Raw genomic sequence first — 26433 nt, forward strand, 5'->3', positions numbered from 1 at the left:
AGTTATGGTTACTTTCACTATTTTTTAAACTTTTATACTAGAATTTAAGTGCATTAAGCACCACCTTTTCCATATTACAAAATCTAACTGACGATATACTTACCATTACCAGTTAGTTTTACACTACCTCCTTATATTTTTTAAACATGTTAATTGGCATCTATACTTTCATTCAGAGAACTCCCTTTAGCATTTCTTGTAAGCAGGTCTAGTGGTGATGAACTCCCTCCACTTACGTTTATTTGGGAAAGTCTTTTATCTTCTTCATTTCTGAAAAACAGTTTTATCAGATAAAGAATTTTAGGTTGACCGGGTTTTTTATTTCAGTATTTTGAACATAACATCCCATTCTGTCTTGGCCTGAAATTTTTCTGTTGAGAAATCTGCCTGTAACCTTATGGGGATTCCCTTGTATGTAACGTCTCTCTCTCGCTTACTGTTTTCAAAATTTCCTTCAACTTCTAACAATTTAATGATAATGTGTCACAGTCGAGCCCTACTCAGGTTCAACCTCTTTGGGGTCCTTTGTGGCTCACGGATTTGGATGTCCATTTCTCTCCCCAGGTTTGGGAAGTTTTCAACCATTGCAACTTTAAATGTAATTTCTGTCCTTTATCTTTCCCTTCTGAAATCGTCATAATGCAGATACTGTTTCTTTTGATGGCATCCCATAATTCCTGAAGGTTTTTTCATTCCGTTTCTGCCCTCTGACTCAATAATTTCAGTGTCCTGTCTTCTAGATCATTGATTATTCTGCACAGCCAAGTCTGCATTTGAGCTTCTGAATTTAAATCTTCAGTTTAGTTACTGTGCTTTTCTGTTCTAAGATTTCTGGATTATTTATTTTCAGTTCAGTTCAGTTCAGTCGCTCAGTCGTGTCCGACTCTTTGCGACCCCATGAATCGCAGCATGCCAGGCCTCCCTGGTCATCACCATCTCCCAGAGTTCACTCAGACTCACATCCATCGAGTCCGTGATGCCATCCAGCCATCTCATCCTCGGTTGTCCCCTTCTCCTCCTGCCCCCAATCCCTCCCAGCATCAGTCTTTTCCAATGAGTCAACTCTTCTCATGAGGCGGACAAAGTACTGGAGTTTCAGCTTTAGCATCATTCCTTCCAAAGAAATCCCAGGGTTGATCTCCTTCAGAATGGACTGGTTGGATCTCCTTGTAGTCCAAGGGACTCTCAAGAGTCTTCTCCAACACCACAGTTCAAAAGCATCAGTTCTTTGGTGCTCAGCCTTCTTCACAGTTCAACTCTCACATCCATACATGACCACAGGAAAAACCATAGCCTTGACTAGGACCTTAGTCGGCAAAGTAATGTCTCTGCTTTTGAATACGCTATCTAGGTTCGTCATAACTTTTCTTCCAAGGAGTAAGCATCTTTTAATTTCATGGCTGCTGTCACCATCTGCAGTGATTCTGGAGCCCCCAAAAATAAAGTCTAACACCGTTTCCACTGTTTCCCCATCTATTTCCCATGAAGTGGTGGGACCAGATGCCATGATCTGTTTTCTGAATGTTGAGCTTTAAGCCAACTTTTTCACTCTCCACTTTTGCTTTTATCAAGAGGCTTTTTAGCTCCTCTTCACTTTCTGCCATAAGGGTGGTGTCATCTGCATATCTGAGGTTATTGATATTTATCCTGGCAATCTTGATTCCAGCTTATTTTAGTGATTTCCATTTTTTTGAACTTCTCATTTGTTCAAGCTTTGTTTTCCTAACTTGGTTTAGTTGTCATTATTTCTACAGTTCACTGAACTTCTTTGAGGATTATTCGTAATTATGTCTGATGGTTCATAATCTCCATTTCTTTACAGTTACCATTTAGGTATGTATGTTTCCTTTGGTGGTGTTATGTTTACCTCCATTTATGTGATCCTTGATTCATTACATTGGAATCTGTGCCTTTGAGTAAGCCGTCTTCTTTTCCAGAATTTACAGGTCCACATTGGCAGAGAAAGTTAATCACTGGTCAGCTCAGTTTGAGTGTCTGGCCATGTCTGCTGATAACATTCTTGGGCAGGTGGTACTTGCTATCAAGGTATATTTTGGGGTGAAGTCACTGCCAAGTTGTGAGGCTCAGTATGAGGGTACCACTGGCTGAAAACAGTTGGATAAAACTTCTGGCTTGATATTCTGTCCAAGTGAGGCTACAGGATGGGCTCTGCAGCTATCTGGATTCTCTGGTCAGGCTTACTAGGCAGTCAGGGTTGGATATATACTCAGCAAAGATGGAGCAATGAGTTAGCTTCCTTGCTATGGCAGGACAGCAGAACAGACCCCAGGGCCTGTACAGCTTGTTTTCTGGAGACCCAAATCAAGCAAGACTAAATGAATTCCCTGGTCAGGTGGGGCCAGTGGCTTTGCTTGCAGATGGGGAAAACCATGGGCTGTGTTCTGTGTGTCAGGTTCCACTGTAAGCATGGCTGTTGGATGGACTACACAGCTTCCTGTGTGTTCTAGTTAGGGTCCCTTTGAGTAGGCTGATGGTTGTATCCAGGAATTGGCGGTGCTTCAAATTTGTTTCCCTGTCGGGACACAGTGGGAAACCAAACCTCAAGGCCAGTAAGGCTCGTAGTTTGTGATCATGACTCAGGTCGTCCTGTGCCCAAAATCCTCTGGCTGAACAGAACCACTTGGCTTGCTCTACACTCTAAACTCTGCTGGCCAATCCTCTGCTCAAGTATTGCTGGGCTGTTCAGTTTCTAGGCATTCATGCCAGCCTTTCTGGTCAGGCAGGCCTTGTCTCCTGGCCTGTGGCTAAACCCCTTTGTCTGGACTGGGGCAGAGCAGGTTCCACGACTGATTAGGCTTTTCATGTGAGGACCTGAATTGCACTTGCGGCCTCCCTGGTCAGACTGCTCCACTGACTTGGTTCTGTAGATAAGCAAAGCTGCTCTTAGCACTTGAGTACTATAGGTATGAACTCGGTTTCCCAAGATCTAAGATCTGGTTCTTGCTTCTCCCTTCTCCATCACAATCAGATTCCCAGTGGGTCACGCCCTGAAGATTCTCCTGCACCCTCCAGTGGAGACCAGAGTAGCAGCTTCCGCAAAACCACCCACAATACTGGGTGTCACTCCTAGGCGTTTTTCCTACCACCGGCTCACAGCATGGTGCTGTTCCAGCCTAGGAGAGGAGCAGTGCAGTTGGTGTGCAGCCATTCCTTTTTACCATCTAACGTGGTGTTTTGGTCTCTGTGGCACTGGGAAATGCTCAAGAGCCTCATCTCCACGACTTGGGATTCTCTTAATGGTAGCTTGTCCATGAATAATTCTTAGTTGGTCTTCTTGTGAGAGGAGGCAAAGTCAAGAACAACCTGTGTTGCCATCTTGGTGACATGGCTCTCTGAAATATCTTAGTAAATGCAGAATGAGTCAGGATTTATACTATAGCGGTGATTCTCAAAAAGATATTTCTAAAGCACCTGTAGGTCTTTTTATAATGTTTAATAATATATGTGGTCATTATCTTTCTTGAAAACTAGTTTAACAATGACATTTCTGGCATTTATCCTAAAAATGATACTCAAAGGTAAACCTAGTTTATGGTTTCCTAATTTGGGGAGTTAGAATAATCAGACATCAGAAGTATATTTTCCTACCAGCAGCAAAGCCCAAAATAGCCCTCTCAAATGAAAAATAAAAGCATAGTTTTCCTTAAACATAATATTGTAAAATTAAAAGTACACTACCACTCCCTGGTGGCTCAGAGGTTAAAGCATCTGCCTGGAATGCGGGAGACCCAGGTTTGATCCCTGGGTCAGGAAGATCCCCTGGAGAAGGAAATGGCAACCCACTCCAGTACTGTTGCCTGGAGAATCCCATGGAGGGAGGAGCCTGGTAGGCTCCAGTCCCTGGGGTCACAAAGAGTCAGACAGGACTGAACGACTTCACTTTATCACTTTACTTTATCAAAAGTACACTAGGGCAAAGTCCTCATGCCACTATTTGAATTCAGTTAGATTCAACAAGTAATTGTAAGTGATTTACCCGTTAATTTCCTGAAGCAAATATTCAGGCTATCTTGGAAGAAAATGTTTTAGCAAGTCACACCCTCCATTTGACTTCTATCTTTGTAATTCGTTTGTTGTGATGATACTGGAAAAGCAGCTTAGTGTGATTCAGTTATGTCATCTATAAAAGTTAAGTGTCTACTCCATTGTCTAACTGTAGGTACTTATCTCATAAATGTTAGCTCCTCTTTCCTTTCTGACTGCTTTAAATCCTTAAAATGAGTTCACTTTATGGACTGTTCCAAAGATTTCCTTCATCCTTAAATTATTAAATTTCCTTAATAATGACTTTGCCAATTTTGTTTCTGCTGCCAAATATTTTTTCCCCTCTTCCAGTTCCAAAGTATGAATTCAACAGGGCTTTTCCTGGGCTCCAAACTGCTTTTTTCTTGTCTACTGAAAACAATACTTTGTTGTTATTCAGTCCCTAAGTGTGTTGGAACTCTGCCACCCCATGACTGTAGCACACCAGGCTGCACCGGAGTTTGAAAGTGAAAATCGCTCAGTTGTGTCTCTTTGCAACCTCATGGACTATACAGTCCATGGAATTCTCCATGCCAGAATGCTGGAGTGTGTAGCCATCCCCTTCTCCAGGAGATCTTCCCAGCCCAGGGATTGAACCCAAGTCTCCCACACTGCAGGCAGATTCTTTACCAGCTGAGCCACCAGGGAAGCCCAGGAATACTGGAGTGGGTAGCTGTTCCCTTCTCCAGGGGATCTTCCTGACCCAGGAATTGAACTGGAGTTTCTTGCACTGCAGGCAGATTCTTTACCAGCTGAGCTACCAGGGAAGCCCCGGAGTTTGCCTTTTGGCAAATAAACAAAGCCCTCAAATCAATATCCTATTGTGTTTGGCATGTACCCCCTCCCCACCAAAACAAAAGAAAAATCTCTTATCTTAGGATCCAAGACTCAGAATAGCAAACAGAGTAAGAAATAAACTTTTTTTTTTTTTTTTTTTTTTAAGGAGGATACTCCTGGAGGTCACGGGTAAATTAAACTCATGACCAGAGAGGGTTCCTCATGAAAACAGCCTTAACTTCTTGCCTTCTACCTCCAATGTATCCTTTTCCCCCAAATATCCTGATTTCTTTAACCTTGAAGTTAGAAACTCTGGCACACAGTTGTCCCTTGAACAACATGGGTTTGCACTGTGCAGGTCCACTTATACACAGTTTTTTCAATAAATATGCAGAACAGTACTACACAATCAGTGGTTGGTTGATCTCTGATGTGGAATTATGGCTATGGAGAGCTAACTATAAAGTATGTGGACTTGATGTGGACTTGTATGTTTAGGGGTCAGCTCCCCAAAGCCTTCATTGTTCAAGGGTCAGCTGTATTTGAATGTTACCATTCCACTTGAAAGATGGGCAAAGTTGCTATTCCGTAATTCTTGGCAGCCAGTAGCAAGTTGAGACAAAAAGGAAAATGGGCACTTCTAATATAACATGAATATGATTAACATTTGAAAAATCACTTGGGATATAAGTTGAGGTATTATTTATTTATGACATATTTACATATGTACAAAATTGGCTTTATCCAATACATTATCCTGCATCAGTTCAGTTCAGTCGCTCAGTCATGTCCGACTCTTAGTGACCTCATGGACTGCAGCATGCCAGGCTTCCCTGTCCATTACCAACTCCCAGAGCTTATTCTCCGTATTCTGGGAGTAAAAATCCAAGTTTCTTAATTTATGTATAACCCAACATCTTTTAGAACATAGAATGTTACCAGTTTGGCTTCACAGAACACAAATTCCTGTTTAAAAATTTTTCTAGGCAAGAAACAAAGTAAATTTCAACAGCATCTTAAACTAATTTAGCTGGCCCTGAGTGTATTAGTAACTTGCATGATTTTGAATTAATGTATGCAATACACTTTCATCTGTTATCTACTTATATTTACTATCATACTACCATTCTGTCTATATCCATTCATCTCAATTTTCTACCTCATTAACCTTTGAGAGAAAGCACATAGAAAGGGGAAGTAATAATAAGAGACTCAGAGGAGAAAACTACTGATACTGGCTCAATCTTTTCTACTCAGAATCTGGGGCCCAGCTCTAGGTTACCCAATATACTTAGTAACAAGATGCTATTAATATGAGTAATCTGAGTACCTTCTGTCAATTGAGGTTGATGTAAAATTACTCGTCCTGCATTTTTTTCCTATTTTCTTTCACACTTCTTAACTAAAAAGTATACAAACTTCTCAAATTCAGTAAGTAGTTCTGGGAGCACTTCAAAAGAAAAAAACAAAACACACACACACACACACACACAAACATGACCAAAACAGTAGTGGCAAAGAACTGTGTTAAAGATAAGTAGTCCCAACATGCTTGAGGGTAAAATGAAAGAAACAGTCTCAGCTCAACTCACCCTGAAAAATGCTATGAGGAGTTATGAGGAAGCAAGCAGGAACAGAACAGGATGGCTGGATAACTGGTGAAGGGATCTGGGGCCTTAGGCTGATGAGCAGCATGTCTTGTGCTGTTACCAACAGTAAAAGGCTGCCTGGCCCAGGATGCCGTGGTGTGTGAGAGATTACTTTTCTTGTACCTTGTACGACAAGGAAATCCAAACATGAAAAAATAAACAAGAAGCTGGGAAAGTTGACTGTGTGGAATAGGTGATGAGCATCAGCCTTTCAAAGGTAACTCTGGGCCAAAAAAGGAATAAGTGGCCAGGATGAGATTATGTATTCATCTTTTCCATCTGCCCTTCCCTAGTCCTTACCCACTCACAAAGAGCAGAAGGTGCAAATTACCATCTACCGGGAAATCAGCTGCACCCAAACCACAGGATAACTCGCATTGCTATCTGATGACCTGAAGACTCTCCTTTAATGGGATGTCAATGTTAGTTATTTTATGAAAACAATCCCCAAAAACATCAATTAAGATATCTGACATTTGGTAAGATCAAAGGAAAACTCGGATTATTTTTAGGATCTGTAAAATTTCCCTATAATAGAAGGGAAAAAAGCAGAAATACGAAGTATGGACATATGTTCCTTCATGCCTAACAGTGATGTGTCGTTAGTCTGACACCATGATTAAGGGCAGCTTTTTAAAATAAATGTTAGAGAAAGGCTTCCCTTAATCATGGAAGATGGAGAAAACACAGATGAAGTGTTCCATAAATACCAGTAAAAAGGGAAAATAAGTATTCTGTTCCTGTTATGCTATAGCAACTGGCCGCATCTTTCTTCTCTCTCTCTCATTAATTTTAATGACACAGATATCTGAATTGCACTCAACAGTCATTATATAGGGCATGGAAATTAACACATAACATAGGTGGGAAATTAATAGGTAATCTTATTACCCTCAGGTTAAAAAAAACAGAAGTCAAATAAGTACTTGAAATGATATTAAAACAAAGCAAACGACACATAACGACAGTACAGGATAACAGCTTCAACACCTTAAAAGATTTTATAAGATTGTGCTAATTTTTTTTTTACCTCTAAAGAATTATATAGAAGAGTAAATAAAATTTAAATTACATTTATATAAGAAACAATCTTCAAAAGTTATTTAAACTTTCATATATAGAGTTCAAAAGTATATGACAAAGTATTTATTTTTGATTTGTATAAATCCCAAATTGGTAAAATATATTATTTGGGGGGGGGGGGAAGCTTTCGTTAAATACAAACATAATACACTGAATAAACCAGGTTCACTATAAAATCGTTTCTTTGAAAACTTGCATAAAAAGTAAAGGCAGAAGGGCACAAAGTTAGAAAAGCAGTGTTTAAGGCAAACTAAATAAGAAGTATCCTTAAAGTAAGTCGTATAATCTCATAAACAATAACTTCCTCTCAAAAATTTATCCATTACAGCTGGAGAAATAAGTTAAAGCAGAAATAATGGCTGCTGTCAAGACTTTACTTGGAAGTGCTGAAGAGTATTATGCAAAAAATACCCAATGCTTCTAATTTAAATAGACTGGAATCCTTTGCCACTTAGTTGTCACAGATCAATGAAAAAATCAAATGTATCATCCCAATGTTTAGCATATAGTATGAATGTGAAATGCTGAAACTTACTTGAAAAAAAAAATTTTTTTCAGACCATATGTGTATAGTATGATAACCAAAAAGAAAATATCAATTCTGCTATTGTGGCCCATGTTAAAAATATGCATAGAAAAGTGCACCATCTCCCTCCAAGTAGGTGTCTTACAGTCTGTTGGTGAGCCCACAGCTTAGCATCAGACCTGATCACATGCACACACAAAAAGCTTCAAAGACTGGCAGGGAAGATATTAATCATGAATTAAAAGAAACAATGCCTTTAAACAATATTCAGTAAATATGTTCTTTAGTCAACTATTTCTTAAAAAACAAAATAATAATCAAGTACACATCATTAAGTTAAATACCTCAGCACATGAATTTGCACCTTATAAATCTGGTATATCAAACTGTCCTATAAAAATATTTATGCATTTTTTGAGAACTATGGTACGTGAAATTATATAATCATAAAAAGGACATGTTTCTTTTCATCTACTGGAATGATACCACACCTTTCTAGAAAAGAAAAACTGCAGCCTACAGGAAATGATCAGAACAGCTGGACTGACCAAAGTTGTCCAGTTTAAGGGTCTGTCTCTTCTCTACCAGTAGCTCCAAGTGAGCAAGTGTCAGTAGCCCAGGGCCAGGCTTCTCACACGGTCCTGGGGGGCAGGCGCTGTTTATACATGCCCGCTATCGCTTTGGCCGCGCTGTAGATCATCTGCCGACGAGACATGCCAGTGAAAGCCATATGCCAATCAGTCCGGCTGACATTGAGTAAACTCTTCTCCAGGACTTCACCCACTGTCACCAAAAGGCCAGACCACCTCAGATTGTAGTCCTGGGGAGTCAGACTTTGAGCCTCAAGAAAAAAGAAATTGAGATTTTGTTAATACATTAAAAATAAAATCACTGGAACTAGCTCTAAGTGACATTTCAAAGTCCCTCAAGTTACTTTTAGTAGAGATTATGACAAACCATGAGAAACACAGCTATGCTGCCAAATGTATGAAATTATAAGGCAACAACAACAAAAAAAATTGCACGCATGTACTTGATTTAAAATGCCCACACTAACACACTAAACTCGTGGTTAAAATACAATCTAGATCTTTAAAAAATTTTTAAAGATGTTTCTTTGGGGCTGTGCTGGGCCTTCGCTGGTGCGGAGGCTTTTCCGTAGTTGCATGTGCAGGCTTCTCTTTGCAGTGACTTCTCTTGCTGTGGAGCACGGGCTCTAGGGTGCGCGGGCTTCAGCAGCCACGGCACATTTGCAGTTCCCAGGCTCTAGAGCACAGGCTCAACAGTTGTGGTGCCTGTTGGCCATCTGTACGTCTTCTTTGGAGAAATGTCTATTTAGGTCTTCTTTTTGATTGGGTTGTTTTCTTTGATACTGAGCTTCAAAAGCTGTTTGTTTATTTTGGAGATTAATCCCTTGTCAGTTTGTCATTTGTAAATATTTTCTCCTATTCTGAGGATTGTTTTTTCATCCTATTTATGATTTCCTTTGCAGTGCAAAAGCTTTTAAGTTTCATTAGGTTCCATTTGTTTATTTTCATTACTCTAGAAGGTGGATCCAAAAAGATACTGCTGCGATTTATGTCAAAGACTCTTCTGCCTATGTTTTCCTCTAAGAGTTTTATAGTGTCCAGTCTCACATTTAGGTCTTTAATCCATTTTGAGCTGACTTTTGTGTAAGGTGTTAGGGCATATTCTAACTTTGTTCTTTCACATGCCGTTGTCCAGTTTTCCCACCACCACTTACTGAAGATGTCCTTTTTCCATTTTATATTCTTGCCTCCTTTGTCATAGCTTAGATAACCATAGGTGTGTGTGTGTATCTCTGCACTGTCTATCCTGTTCCACTGACCTGTGTGTCTGTTTTTGTGCCAATACCATACTGTTTTGATTACTATGAAGTCAGGGAGCCCAATTCCTCCAGTTGATTTTATTTTCTCAAGATTGCTTTGGTTATTTGTGGTCTTTTGTGTTTCCATACAAATTGTAAAATTCTTTGTTCTAATTCTGTGAAAAATGCCATTGATAATCTGATATGTATTGCACTGAATCTGTAGACTGTTTTGGGTACCACAGCCATTTTCACAACATTGATTCTTCCGATCTAAGAACATGGTATATCTCTGCATCTGTTTGTGTCATCTTTGAGAACTCTAAGATATTGATTGAAGAACAGAGTATAAGTCTCTGTCTCCTTAGGCAGGTTTATTCCTAGGTATTCTTTTTGATTCGATGGTAACTGGGATTGTTTCCTTGATTTCTCTGATATTTCATTGCTAATGTATAGGAATGCAACAGATTTCTATGTATTAATTTTGTATCCTATATTTTGACTGAATTCATGGATAAGCTCTAGCAGTTTTCTGATAGCATCTTTAGGATATTCTATATATAGTATCATGTCATCTGCAAACTGTGACAGTTTTACTCTTTTCCAATTTGGATTTATTTCTTTTATCTTCTCTGGTTTCAGTGGCTAGGAATTCCAAAATGTAGTTGACTAAAAGTGCTGAGTGGACATACTTGTCTCGTTCCTGACTTTAGAGGAAATGCTTTCCATTTTTTACCACTGAGAATGACTGCTGTGCATTTATCATATATAGCCTTCATTATGTTGGGGTAGGTGCTCTCTGTGCTCACTTTCTGGAGAGTTTCTATCATAAATGGGTATTGAACTTTGTCAAAAGCTTTTTCTGCATCTACTGACATGATCGTATGGTTTTTATTCTTCAATTTGTTAATATAGTGTATCACACTGGTTAGTTTGCAGATACTGAACAATTCTTGCATCCCTGGGATAAATCCCACTTGATCATGGTCTATGATCCTGTTAAGGTATTGCTGGATTCAGTTTGCTAGTATTTTGTCAAGGAGTTTTGTGTGTATGTTCATCAGTGATACTGGTTTGTAATTTTCTTTTTTTGTGATATTTTTGTCTGGTTTTGGTATCAGGGTAATGGTAGCCTCACAGAACATGTCTGAGTGTTCCTTCCCCTGGGATTTTTTGGAAGATTTTAAGAAAGATGAGTGATAACTCTTCTCTAAATGTTTGATAGAATTTGCCTGTGAAGCCATCCGGTTCTGAAGTTGTTTTTTAATTATTATTATTGGAAGATTTAAAATCATAGTTTCAATTTTAGTACTTGTGACTGAACTGGTTGTATCTTCTACTTCTTCCTGGTTCAGTCTATAAAGGTTGTACCTTTCTAAGAACTTGCCTGCTTCTTCTGGGTTATCCATTTTATTGGCATACAGTGGCTTATAGCAGTCTCTCATGATCTTTTTATTTCTGCTGTGTCAGTTGTAAACTTCCCCTTTTTCATTTATAATTTGATGGATTTGAGTCCTTTTTCTTGACGGCTAAAGCTTTGTCAATTTTGTTTATTTTTTTCAAAGAACTGGCTTATGGCTTCATTGATCTTTCCTATTGCTTTCTTTGTCTCCATTTCTGCTCTGATCTTTATGATTTCTTTTGTCCGCTAACTTTGTGTTCTGTTTCTCCTTCTTTATCTAGTCCCTTCAGGTGTAAGGTTAGGTTGTTTATTTGAGGTTTTTCTTATTTCTTGAGGTAAGACTGTATTGCTATAAACTTCTCAGAACTGTTTTTGCAGACTCCCACAGGCTTTGGATTGTGGTTTTGCTGTCATTTCTCTAGCACTTTTTAATTTCCTCAGTGATACACTGGTTATTTAGTAACACTGTTAATCCTTCTGTGTCTGTGCTTTTTTATAGTTTTTTCCCCCTTACCTAATTTCTAACCTCATAGTGTTGTGATTAGAAAAGATGTCTGCTATGGTTTCAATTTCCTTAAATTTACGGATGCTTGATTTGTGACCCAAGATGTGACCCATCCTGGAGAAATGTCCCGTTTGCACTTTGAGAGGAATGTATATTCTGCTACTTTCAGATGGAATGTCCTATAAATATCAATTAAGTTTATCTGGTCTAATGGATCAATTAAGGCATGTGTTTATTAATTTTCTATCTGGATGATCTAACCAGTAGTGGGTTGTTAAAAATCCCCCCTACTATTGTTATTTTTTTCAATTTCTCTTTCTATGGCTGTTAATATTTACATTATATATTGAGGTGCTCCTATGCTATGTGTATATATGTTTACAACTCTTGTATCTTTTTCTTGGACTGATCCCTTGGCCATTATATAGCGTCCCTCCTTGTCTCTTATAACAGTTTTTATTTTAAAGTCTATTGTGTCTGATAGGAGTACTGCTACTCCAGCTTTCTTTTGATTTCCAAGCATGGTTGTTACCTCTAGCAAATTCCAACTAATGAAATCCTTTTTCTCCCTTAATCTGTTCATATATTCACCTCATAAATTGATTCACAGGCATTTGAACCAACTGGCCAATTTGGGACAAATCCTTGGTCAGAACAGAATGTTTGAGATTCTGTGACTTATAATTTAAGAAATGCATATTTGGTCTTTGTCCCCAGTTTCTGACAACAAGCTGCCCTGGACTTTCTAAGCAATAAGGGCCATACAAAGGTTATCTTTTGTTGTGTTGAGGGGATATTTGAAAAGCTCTCAGGTAACCTAAGGACAGAAGTTTGTAGCCAAGGGAACCAACTCTGTGACAAGAGTTGGAACTTTCATTCCTGTTCACAACCTGCATCCCACCCAACCTCTGGGGAGGGGACAGAGGCTTGAGGTTCAATCAGTCATAAAGCCTCCATAAAAACTCAAAAGCAGAGGATTTGCTGATTCCAGGTTGGTGAACATGTGAAGATTTGAGAAGAATGGGGGTCAGAGATGGCTAAGAAACTGTATGTCTTTATCCCATACCTTGTCCTATCCATCTCTTCCATCTGGCTGCTCCTGAGTTATATTCTTTTGAAGAAATTGGTGATTGAGTGAGTAAATGGACTTCCTAAGGAGGAGGTTGGAGAAGGAAATGGCAACCCACTCCAGTGTTCTTGCCTGTAGAATCCCAGGGACGGAGAACCTGGTGGGCTGCCGTCTATGGGGTTGCACAGAGTCGAACACAACTGAAGTGACTTAGCAAGGAGGAGGTAACTGCAACTCTCAGTCTATATATAGTATGCCAGTGAGAATTCCAGGTGATAGCCTAGGCTTGCTACTGGCATCTGGGAACTGGGGACAGTCTTATAAGACAGAACCCTCGGCTTCTGGTGCTATCTCTTGGTAGACAATGTCAATACTGAACTATAGTACACTTAGCTATGTTCTAGAATGGCTTGGTAGTGTGGGGGATAAAACCCTCCCAAACATTAGAATTGGATTTAAAACCTACATAACTGCTATCCAAAGTAGTATTTTCAAGAATGAGCCTGGCTCACAGAACTGTGTGGTTTGAGAAGAAAGGATGAAAGACTGGGGGATGAGGAACCTGATTTCTGGGTGGTATGGAGCAGCAGCTGTGCAGCAATCAATTATTCAAGGTAAAAAAGTTGATAATGGAGTGTAGAGATGCATCCAACTCCTGGGGAGCAGGCTCACTGAATGCATAACGAAATGAGAACTAATTTTTTGAAAAAGGTAACTATTCAATCTTTGGTTACAATTATGTACAACAGCTAAACTAAAAGAAAAAAATGCTGGTTTGGGCCTTGGAAAACAGACCAAGCTCAGATTTTGATTAGTCTGAGCTTTGGTCACTTGTCTAAAAGTCATCTCCTCCCCAGGGAGAAGTTGCCCAGGGACAACAGAAAGATCTCTAAGACCTCTGGTCACTAAACAGATAGTCACTAGGGAGGGGAGTCAAAATCAGGAAACTCATGAAACCAGGGGTACAGTGTGGAGGAGCCAGCTCATTTTGTGGATTCAGTAATAGTTAACCTTTGCTAAAATAGATCGTGAAAATAACCAATTTAGGGGCTAGTCTTTGGTTTTTAATGCTGCAGAACAGAATAGCATGTTTGTAACAATGCAGGACCCACAGTTTGTTGCAGAACCATTAGAGACAATTATATATGATCCAGACACACAGGAGACTACTTCTGAAGGAAAAGCCAGTCTGGTCAACTAGATAAAAGCACTGTAAGGTTTATTTACCCTGAGAGGGGTCTGTCCATCATGCCATTATAAAAGTCAAGTGGAACACCCAGATGAAGCAGCCAATATACCTCCTATGCAGGCCATGTGCAACCAGCTCTGTGATGACCGAGCTATTCACCTGCTCATATAATATGGCTGTTTCTCAGGTCATGGTGGCACATCCCTGGTGGCAAAGATGGTAAAGAATCTGCTTGCAATGCAGGAGACCTGGATTTGATAATCCTTGGGTCAGGAGTGGCAACCACTCCAGTATTCTTGCTCGGAGAATTTCATGGACAGAGGAGCCTGGTGGGCTACAGTCACTGGGGTTGCAAAGAGTCAGACACAATTGAGTGACTAACACTTTCACTTTCATAATGTGCTTATACGTGAAAGAGCTAAATCGTGCAGGATAACTAAGTAGGAAATCAGTATGTACAAGAGTGGAGAACATAAGTTTCCAGGACTTGACACGGGAGTCCCTTGAGTTGTGTTACCAAAGTCCACTGGTGAAGGTCTGAAATGTGCTACAATCAGACTGAAAATAAAAATGTAATCACTGATGTGATTATGAAGTTGAATATTTAAGCAGGTGTAACAAAGCTGGGTCTCTCTTACACAGCTGGACGGATATCATGTCTGGCTGGGGAACATGTCCCCTATCTAGTATTACAAAACCAAACCTGTTGATGAAGTCTCAGTGGTCAGTGCAGTGAGGAACAGAAGTGATGATGGAATCACAATATGTGTAAGTTTGTAGAATTGGTGTTTGAGCAGGTTTTGTTAAGTGACTGTGTTTTGTCTCTTTTTAACCGGATTGTACTTTGAGGATGGAGACTCTCTCTCATTGGAGAATGGTTCCTCTCTAGCTATTGTTGTAAAACAGAAGGGATGGAAAACCACGCTTCAAGCGTTTTCAACTGAACATGCTATTCGGAACCAGTGATATTGTCTGAGCCCGCAGCGTAGAATAGAAGCTGCAGTGCTGGTAGGGACAAAATTCTCTGTGCCATAGTCCTATGTGAAGGGCAGACTGAGGCTTATGGCAAAAATCTGAGTGCCTCCCAGCAAAGACGTCTTGGACTTCAAACGAGAGAGTTTCTACTTAAAGGGTGTTTACTGCTAGTCTAGGATATTATTAATTAAAGCTACTCATAAACTAAAGGACATAAACTGATCTTGAAATCTGAAATACCCATAACATCTGGGATGATGCAGAAACACCCATATAGGGAAGGCAGTGCCTAGAAGTGTTCCGTAATAACATGGAAATGGTTTATAAAGAAGCATGCTCTCTGGGGAATATGAGGAGGAAACACTCACAGCTCCAGTGTCGCTGTTCCTCTAGGACAGACTTTGGAATCAACAGAGGACCTGCTGGAACCAACTGCCAGGTAGACAGCACACTATGAACAGCTCTAAAGTGAACAACCAAGAGCTGCTGGGATTACGGATGGCAGCTCCAGGGTGAATAGATGACATCCTATTTGGAAGTCCACCACTCTGACTGGGGAAGTTAAAAACAAATCAGTTGGATCAGTAAGGTTGAAATGCATGCTGTTTTCCCAGCAGTGATGGAAGAACTGAATGGTGCTATCCCTTATCTTTGACTTTTACTGACTCATGGGCAGTGGCCAATGGCCTGGCCATATGGTCAGACAGGAGGGCAGTGGCAACCTGGCCTATAAAAGGGATGTCCATATGGGCCACATAGCCCTGTGGAAATCTGTGGGAATTAGAGGGATGCATTAAAGTAGGACATGTTGATGCCCATCAGAAGAACTCCTTTCCAGGCTTGGAAGGTGAATGGAATCACAGGCAGATATCCCCCTGTGCTCTCCTGAGACAGCCACCTGCATCCAAGAAGTAAGTGGATACGGGGTTAGTGCAGCAATGTGAGACTGGCTTAACCTAGACACACTCTTCTTTTTGTGCATTTTGATGCACAAAATGCCAAGAAGAACTGTTCTGTCTGCCAGCAAAAAAGGACAGAGACTGCAGATGGCTGTGTGGCAGCTTCCCGGGAACATATTCCCAGATATGTTCCCAGCCCTGAACATTTATTGGCAAGTTATCGGGTAGCCCTGGGTGACTTTGCTGACTCCAGGCCAGGCTTTTCTCACCCAGCGGTAGAGGCAAGTGTTCAGAGTGTTGTAAGAGAACTGGAACAGAAGACAGTGCACCAGTTTGGATGGCTGAGCCCCATTTCTTCAGAATAAGGAAAACACTTGTACAGCCCATAATGTCCAGTGGGTAAAGGCAGCCCCTCAGAGAGAGTCTGATAGAGAACTGAACAGGTAACCGAAACCCTAGTTGTCTAAATGGGGAGAGAAAGGTGAGAGAGGCTGGCCTGCAAGACAAGAAGAGCTAGAGGAGGGTCTGCACAGGGTAGAGTCCAGCGTTGTTCCGGGAGGGAGGAGGTGGCGGAGGGTGCTAGTGTGATCAGGCAGTTCTTACCAAGGGCAGAGGACACTGCGATAAGAACTTTTTTTTTCTTTCTTTCTCAGATCACCTCAACCTTTTTCTCCCTCTGAGGTAGCAGTGAGATGACCAAAGTGGCAAGTGCAAGAAACAGAGATGCTTTCTAAGCCAGAAACTGTAAATGTGTGTCTTAATCTTTGTTACAGTTCCTAAGGGCCTGGATGAACCTTCACTCCATGGAGCAAAACCAGGGCTGACAGTGATTGCCTGGTGGTGAAGACAGCCCACCCACTCTGCACCCCTGTAACTTTACCTTGTTTGAGAAGCGGATGAGGGGGAGGCACTTGCCAGACTAAGTACTGCTGTCTGTAATCTAGACTGGCCCAGAGGCTGAACCTAAGTCACTTCGAAAGGTAGAAAAATTTGAGTACGAATGAAGGAAAAAAGGGGGGGAAAAAAAAAAAGACTCAGAGCATTATACCATATGTTTGAAAGGGTGAAGCCATATCTTACTTCTGAAAGCACTCCTGCTTGTTTTCTAATTGAGGCGTTGTTGATTTACAATGTTGTATTAGTTTCAGGTATACAGTGAAGTAGTCCAATTATATGTACATATGTATATATGTTATTTTCCAGATTCATTTTCACTATAGGTTACAAGACACTGAGTAGTTTCCTGTACTGTGCAGGCTATATCGTTATCTATTCTATACACAGTCGTGTACAGCTACTAACCCCAAACTCCTAGTTTATCCCTGCCCCCAACGCCTTCCCTTTTGGCAACCATAAATTTATTTTTCATGTCTGTGAGTCTATTTCTGTTTTCTAAATGAGTTCATTTGTATCTTTCTCTTTTTTTAACATGTACATGAGATCATATGCTACCACTTATGAGATCTGGACTTGTACTGACCCCTTAATCTGTGGGATCCAACACTCTTTATAGGTAGACAGTGTCAGAATTGGGTTGGATTATAGGATATCCAGCAGGTATTGGATAACAGCTTGGTGGTGTGGGAAGAACCACCTCACCTCCTCACACACACAGAGGAACTGGTTTCAAAACCCTTTTTACTGTTCTGTTTCTAAATTTTATTAATTTTACCAATTAGTTCTTAAGTAATACTGTATTACTGTTTTTGGTTAGGTTACAAGCCAGACTCACAGAATAAACTGGAAAACTTCTACCTCTGTGCATTAGATGCATCAGTCATCTATTCTTTGAATATCTTTTATACCTCACTTATAACACCACTGTGTGTGTGTGTGTGTGCGTGCTAAATTGCTTCCGTTGTGTCCGACTGTGCAATGCCATAAACCGCAGCCTGCTAGGCTAATCTTACAACTCAATTTTGGGGGAGCTAGGTGAAATTCTTGCATTAAAAGGCTTCACTAAGATAGTCAACTTAAATCACATCAAACTGCCAACATGTAGCTGTTAACTTCAAAAAGCAATTTTGTACGGTTCAACCTAATAGTTATAAACTGCCATTGTTAATTCAAGAATATTTTCCTAGAAAATCAACAATAGTATGTAATTTTTCTAAATTATTGGTATAGCAGTAGGCATAGCATTTGTTTACAATATTTTAACGACCCTCATATTGGAGTGAATTTAACATTACCGTGTATATAAAAATGCTTTCTTCAACTCTTAAAGAGAAATTGTGGTAAAAATTATGGTATCAGTGGTATGGTATTATGAAACAAAACTTTATAAGCATCAATTCTTATTTCCCATCTAAAATGTAAAGCCCTAAGAAGGTCACAGGTTGCTTTAAGGGGCTCCATAAACACATAAGCCAAATTTATATGTGAGTGTATACATCATACATACTTTCTCTTGGGGGAGAACCCCAGGAGAATTCTCAAAAACCTAAGGTCCCAAATAACTTTTGAGAGTTTTGACATGACATTTATGAGTATAAAGAGTCCAATGTAAATAACTCATATTCCATTTTGTTCAAGAAAGGATTAAAAGTAACAAAAATGTAGATGGAATGAAACTCATTATCGCTTAATGCTTACATTCTTCTGGAAACTATGTGGATAAGTAAACATTTTTCAGCAGACTGGAGAGACATTTGCCTTTCATCCAAGGTTTGTAAACTTGCTTCTAAATATGTTTCCACATGTCTTTACCGATGAACAAATTAAAGACGAAGATAAGGACAAAGAAAAAGGAACTAGAGTAACCAGGAAGAAGGACAATGTGAGACAAATGAGACAATATATGAAGGGTTAACCTAAAATCAGAATAGGTAAATTTTTTTCTAACCCAAAGGTAATGAACACAATCATAAAAACAAACAAGCAAAACAATGAAGAAAAGAGCAAATAACCATGTAATAGATTTACCTTTGCAAAGACCGCTGGAAAATAAAAGTAGGGAGGTACTGAAACAACGTGAAAGGGACAGAAAATTGAAAAAGAGAAAAGATTAAAAGGGAAAAGAGGGAAGAAAAATCAAGAATATACCATATTTCCAATAAAAATCTTATTTTGAGGACAATATTTCAAGCTTTTCTGGAGCATAATGAAAAAGGATAAAACCAACCTGTTGCACGAACTCCAAGGGTACTGGTGTGGCTTGTGTAAATGCTTCCAGATGAATGCCATGCACAGGGTCTTCAACGATCAGGCAGCCAATGTCAAACCACCTGCAACAGAATGTATGCGTTTCAAGCTGTGTATGTGCTAAGTAAGTTCTATGAATTGGCAAAGTACTGTCCTTTGGATAAAACACTAGCAGACTGATTAAAAGATAACTCATAAAAGCAACATATAAAATTGCCCTGTTGGCTTAATTTCAAGAGGAGGGGGAAAAATGGGGAAGAACAACAAAAATAACTGAAAACCATGCATCATGGAACATTCCTTTTCTTGCTAAGATTTAGGGAGAAGAATGTCAATTAGAGGTGCTCAAATATGCAACAGATAAATTTATTCATCTGAAAATGCGAATAGCTTATCATAATTAAAAACATCATTTGCTAATACATGGGAAATTTTATACTACCAACTCTATGATTCGTATATACCCAAGCTGCAAAGTTACTAGCTGACTTAAAAAATAAGCTCATTCAGGAAATAACAAACCCTCTCCTCATTCCTGATAAATTTTTCTAATCACAATTTCTGAACTGTTCACAATGAATCAGACTTTGAGGACAGCTTCATGAAATCAAGAAAAATTTCTTCCATTTTAAGATACACATTAAAAAGTGAAAAATTTTAAAACTGACTTAGGTGAGGTTATCCGTACATCATCAACATTTTAATTAACCAGAAGCAGGAAATCATGGTTTTAGATGAGAAGATACAGAGCAAGAAAATTTTTAAATATGCAGATTAAAGTGCTATGAAATATAATACAGATTAGGAAACTTTTTTTTAACATATTCAAAGAAACAACAAAACAGTAAACAGAATAACAACTTTGCTTGAGTGGTAAAATGGCAGTTCATTATGTCTACAGTATTCATATCCCAAAACTGCTTCAAATCGAGAGCCTTAGATAATTATCTTATATGAATCATTATTTTAAGTATCTGGGATATGAATCATTATTTTAGTTGGGATATGACTCAGTATTTGATTGTACACAGCTGTGTGTCGTGCAGACAGCAGAGGACTGCAGTGACTCAGCCCCCAGGCACAGCACGGACTTCCTGGAAAGCAGGAAAGCACCCTGAAGGTGCGAGCAGTCTTCGCACGCTGCCTGTGAGCACACTCCCCGTCTCCACACCGCTCTCGTGCCCCGTGTGTCTACCTGAGCATCCCATTCTGCTCCAACTCAAATCTAAAGTGCCGTCACTGTCATGGTCAGAGACCTCTTCAGCACCTCTCCCTGGTGCTGCTGGCCGAGGAACTCTGCCTTCTCCCTCCGCCCTCCTGTCCTTCTACCCAAGCTCCACTCTCCACCCAGAGGAGGAAGAGCGGCAGTCTCCACTGTTCATGCTCAAGGACAGCCACCAAGGAACTCTCTCCTCCTCACCCTCTCCTTGTGGCTGGTGAAATAAGGCAGACTTGGCCAAATCCTATAAGGAAGTCACCTGGACTTAAGCAGAATGGTAGTTCCAAGACTCTGGATTTTATGTAACAGAAAAAAATCGAAAGAGAACCTGAGGAGCTAATACAGGTATGCCAGTTTGTATTTTACCAAAGAAAGACTATCCACTATCACCGGTTACTTCCCAAAAGGACATTTTAATCCATTTCACACATAACCCAAATATTTTTAAACTTGATAGGTTAATTTCAGAATAAGGACAGTTCATGCTTACATAGGTATTTTTCCATTTTGGTACAGAAGATGCTCATTTTCCCCGTGGAGCATGAACTGATGCAAAGGCCATCACAGAGAGCTAGATCTTTACTCTGTTAGGCTCTGCACTGTTAGGGGCCAAACAACACTGGTCTTTTCTTGCCTTTGTTATAAGCATGCATTTCTCTATCTTCTGCGCATTTATTTCCTACGGGAACATCACAAAGATTAGTAGCCAAAGCAAACTATCAAAGTGTTGTGGGTTTGCTCTCATGCACTACTTATTTGCTCCTCTTCTGCCCAAAAAAGCATTAATATTTGGCAGGAAAAATACCATGTCTAGATATGATGGTGCAGTTGATGGTGGACCAATGAAAAGCTGGATGAGGTTATAAACTATAACCAAAGGTATCCGAGAGCTGCAGGAGCAAGGAAGACAAAATGGAGTAACGTTTTCGACAGAGACAACTTTATAAAGGTACCCTTTAAGACCTTCAGCTGATGCTGAGCACTACCCAGCCTGGACTCAGGTCAGTCATGACTGCAGTGCACCAAACCACCCTTCACACACCTCACGACTGTTTACTACAGCAAACAGTGAACCTTCTCAGGATTACCTGAAGACTCTCGAGTTGCTTAATACCCAGCTCTAAAAGAGAGGAGGCATCGACAAAGACAGTGCCGTATCGTTACACCAAAGGGAGGTTAAATGAGGCCCATACATTGGACTCAGTAGACAAGGATCTTTACTGACTCACACTACAGAAAACAGAGGGAAAGGTAGTCACAACAGAAGAAAAGATATATTCAACAGATAAACTGAATCTATTAAAAAAAGTGTACAGGCTACACAGCAGCAGACAGGTAAATGGAAGATCCTCAGTTAAAGAATAGAGAGGAAAACTAGAGTGAGCAAGTAGAGGGAAGTGGGGACTGACCACCTGAGAAAAGTAGGGTACAGTCAGAAGGTGAACAATGTGTCACTGGAGTCCGAGAAAGAGAAAATGGGCCAGAAGCCAATGCTGATGTAAAATGGCTAAGAACTTTCCAAAACGGACAAAAGACATAAGTCTAGTGAAAGAAAGAATCAAGCTCGGTGAATCCACAGAGGTTTAAAACATAAGCAAACACAGCACACCTATACATACCATAGTAAAACTGCAAAAACACAGTGACGAAAAGAATCGTAAATGCAGGAAAACAACACACTCTCTTCACAGAAACAACAAGCTGGATACCTGATGCAGCAGAAATGATGGAAGCCAGCAACAGTACAAGGGCAACTTTAAAGTATTACATAAGAAGAATCTGCCCATCTTTTCCAGAGAAAACACCCTACGGAAACAAAGGTACGTAAAGGTATTTTCGGACAAAAGCTAAGAGAACTCGTGGCTAAAGTCTAATGTAGTACAAAGAATGGTTTTAAGCACAGTGAGAATGATCCCAGACTTAAAACCAAAAATGAAGGACGGTCTTCAAAGCGTAAATGTAAGTGAACAGAATGCACAGAATACTAACAATATCTTGAGTTTAAAATATATGCACAATTAAGATAACTTACAATACTGCACAAGATGTAGGGGGTAAATCATATTATCAACAGTCATAATTTGTACGGTAATGTAACACATGGAAAAGGCATGATGGAATCTCTAAGGTAACCCTTACATCAATATTAAAAGGTTAATAGAGGGGAAAAAATGAAATAATAATGATCAGTGGATTGTTGCTTGGTGCTTATACAGAAAGTTCAAACTTCCCAACCGAACAGTCAAAGCTCTTTAATCTGTCCCCAAACTACTCCTGACTTTCTGTCCAACAATGTTCAGCCAACCTGATATAATCCCTGACACCCAAATGTATCTTAATCATCTTTACACTCTTCCTCCACATAGCATGTCCTACCTATTCTTTTTCACTTATCCAAATTTTAACTACTCTTCAAACTTCAGTTCAAGTACCAATCATTCATGACTCTTATTTGACACTATTTCACATCAAATTATTTCCAGTGAAAAGGTATGTAACATTTCCTATAAGTAAAGATTTACACACCTACAGAGTCATTTAAAACTGTTTATCTGTGTATATATTTTCTCTCCCACCTGGTCTATAATAGACCCTCAAAGCTGCAGTACATTTTTGTATACTATAGCTACAAAGCACTAAGCACAGTGTTACTCAATACTAAAACAAAAATTAAATGTGTCAAAGTCAAAGTCGCTCAGTCATGTCCAACTCTTTGCGACCCCCTGGACTGCACAGTCCATGAATTCTCCAGGCCAAAGTACTGGCGTGGACAGCCCTTCCCTTCTCCAGGGGCTCTTCCCAACCCAGGGATACAACCCAGGTCTTATGCACTGCAGGCTGATTCTTTACCAGCTGAGCCACAGGGGAAGCCCCAAAGCAACAAAATCACACGGTAAATAGGAAAAAGTTAGCTCTCAACGGTTGGGAAGCTATTTTAATATAAGGCAATTCTGCAAATTAAAAAAAATTCTCTGATCAAAAAATCCATCTATTAAAAGTTTAATGCCCTCAAAAACAATGGCAAATTATGCTGTTAGAGGTTTTTTCCCAACCTACATAGATGAGAGGTAGTGCTCAACAGAACTCTAACCTGGTGACTGCCTCTAGGCCATCTTGCCAGACCTCCCATTACCCTGACAGCTATGCAAGATGATTGTGTTTGTTACCGAAGTCGGCATTCAAGTCAAAGCTACACCACTGTATCTTATTTAATTGATAATTAACACAGTCTTAGAATTCAGGCAACACAATGTAAATTTTATAATTAAAAAGGAGAAAACAAGAGTAGAAATGTGAGCTAGGCTACACAGGTCACATAATGAGATGATACAGCTAGACCATAACATATTTTCTGTCTAGTTCTAAAATAAGATACATTTTTTACCAGACATTCAGTGTGAGCAATACTATTTTTGCTCCTAAGAGAAATGTAATAAGCCACTCACTGAACCCATTATACACCAACGAACTGGACAACCTAGAAGAAATGCATAAATTCCTAAAAACACACACAATCTACTAAGACCGAAGCATTGCAGCATTATTTTCAACAACCGAGGCATGGCAGCAACCTAAGTGTTTGTCCATGAAAAACAAAATGTGATTTACATATATACATTCAAACACACACACATATACATACATGTGGTGTGGTATATATATTTATATGCATGTGCATATAAAATAGTATCTTATTCCATTAAAAAGGAAGGAAAACCTTGCCATTTGCAATAATATGGATGGAATTAAGGTAATTAAAGTAAGTCAGACAAAGATAAATACCATATGCTCTCCCTCACCTGTGGAGGGGGTGGGGGGGGGGGGAGTAAATTCACAGATACAAAGGACAGATTGGTGGATGTAGAGGCAGGAGTGGGAGGCAGGGTAAATGGATAAAGGGGATTAAAAGGTACAAACTTCCAGTTATAAAATAAGTCATGAAGATGTAATGTACAGCATGGGGTTAATAATGAATTTTGCATATTTGAAAGTTGCTAAGAGAAAAGATGACAAGATCCTGTCATGAAAGTTCTCTTTATAAGAAAAAAACACTTATAACTATGCTTTTTTTTTTTTTTACTTACTTGTCAGGAAGCAATTCTGCAATGAAGTTTTCCACTGACACAGCAGTCTGTTTTTCATGAATCACTCCAGTCCGACGCAAGCTATCTATCCGTTCCTGGGCACCCTGAATAGAAACAGCGTATATTAGAAACTATTTCAAGTTGATCAGTATGAAATACGCTAACTGATGATTATATAAGTAATATGTGTATACATTTATACCCAAATACATGTATACTCATTATAAACATGAAAATATACAGAACAACAGAGAGTAAATAGTGAAGACGCTCGCTCATACTCCCCTTAGTATTGATAGTCTGCAACACATCCTCCAAGTTATTCTTATACACATTATTTTGGTTGCTATTGTGAAATGAATAATTTTATATTCCATGTTCTAATTGGTTATTACTAATATAAGAAATCTATGTGCTTTTTAATGTTTATCTGGCAAGAGGCCATCTTAAATGTTTCAGTCCTAGCAGTTCTTTGGTTGATTCCCTCAAATTTTTCTAGGTAAGCAGTCTTATCAATAGTAAATATGTTTTTTTCTCTTCTGAGTCCTTTTATATATATGGCCATGGATGGAGGAACATGGTAGGCTACAGTCCATGGGGTTGCAAAGAGTCGGACACGAGTGAGCGACTTCACTTTTAAAATATGCACCAAAATGACAGTCTTTTTGACTGCAATGTATTCATTACACCAAAGCTTATTCAAGAAAATAATTGCCATTTATGAAATAAAACTGAGGGGCTGAGAATACTATACAGATAACTCAAAAATCATGAATGAAATATATATCGATAGTAGGAAACTAAAAGCTGGATTAACGAGGACAAGGCTGCCATTCACTACTTTCATTTTAATCACTTCAATCACTTCATTCAAGTACTCATGAATGATGTTGTGAGAATGAGTTCAAAAAGCTAGATAAAACACTTCTGAGTAAAACTAGTCATGGATAATACACCTATTTTTATCATGAACAGCAGGACTAAGCAGTGAATGAGATTATGAGGTCAATTCTTCAAAAACAAAAATTAAGAAAGCAAAGGCACTTTTAGAAACAAAAGCAGCTACTTCAGAGACAAATAAAAAAAAAGAAGTGACAACTGTGTGAGAACATGTAAACCAACTTGTCATTAGTTGCTAAACATGAAAGATCAAAGAAGATGTGACTTAAACGACAACGGAATCCAGCTGTATTTCTGCTTACTCTGATATCTCGGCTACCTAGCATAGCATCTAACTTAACAGGTACTCAGTAAGAACTTACAACGTGAAAAAGTGAACAAGAGAAACATCAAGGGCTTCTCAAGGCCTACAGAGCTAACATTAGGAATCTAAGTATGTAAATATGGCATCACCAAATTGAATAAGGACGTCACTACTGAATTTGGAAGAAAATACAACAGCTAAGATGAACTTAATTCTTTGTATGGGATAAAGTAAATCTGCCTGATTCACTCCTCCCAAAAGGTAGTTATGGCTAACTTTTATTATAAAAATGTGTAAATAAATGTTAATTCAGTAAAAACTATTAGGGGATTAGCGGGCTGTTTAATTCATTTGCAACTTTTTAAAGATGGTATCTCAACTATGTACCATAAAAAGTAGTCCTAGATTTCATGCTCCCAGGAAACAGAAACTCAGTCGGTTCATTTTTAACTACTCTATAGCACAAGGCTTATACTGCATAAGGTTCACAAAATATTTACCTGAAATGAACTAGTACCTATGAAAGACAGGATAGTGAGTTTACTTCTTGTTTCTATTCATGGAATCCAGAAAACGCAGAGTGGGTAAATCAGCCTCTCTCCTCCTCTGACCACAGCATTTACTTAAATGCACATCTTTTAGAATCACAAGTAGAGACACTTTGATATTCATCCCATCTTTTGAGAAGGGAATTTTAACTTTATTTTTCAGCAGTGAAAGTGAAGTCGCTCAGTCATGTCTGACTCTTTGTGGGCCCATGGACTGTAGCCTACCAGGCTCCTCCATCCATGGGATTTTCCAGGCAAGAGTACTGGAGTGGGTTGCTATTGCCTTC

General features: G+C 39.3%; 1 protein-coding gene across 1 annotated transcript in view; it reads right to left on the reverse strand.

Moving 5' to 3' along the window:
• Positions 1 to 5508: 5508 nt before the first annotated feature.
• Positions 5509 to 26433, reverse strand: part of PRRC1 (proline rich coiled-coil 1) — a 46345-nt gene continuing 25420 nt past the window's right edge. The window contains exons 7-9 of the mRNA XM_069589508.1: positions 24395 to 24498; positions 19071 to 19173; positions 5509 to 8920 (exon numbers count right to left, since the gene is read on the reverse strand). Coding sequence (XP_069445609.1) covers positions 8711 to 8920; positions 19071 to 19173; positions 24395 to 24498 — 417 coding nt within the window. The 3' untranslated portion in view covers positions 5509 to 8710. The remainder of the gene's footprint in view (positions 8921 to 19070; positions 19174 to 24394; positions 24499 to 26433) is intronic.

This window comes from Ovis canadensis, chromosome 5, assembly GCF_042477335.2.
Source record: "Ovis canadensis isolate MfBH-ARS-UI-01 breed Bighorn chromosome 5, ARS-UI_OviCan_v2, whole genome shotgun sequence".
In the NCBI taxonomy this organism is placed as follows: Eukaryota; Metazoa; Chordata; class Mammalia; order Artiodactyla; family Bovidae; genus Ovis; species Ovis canadensis.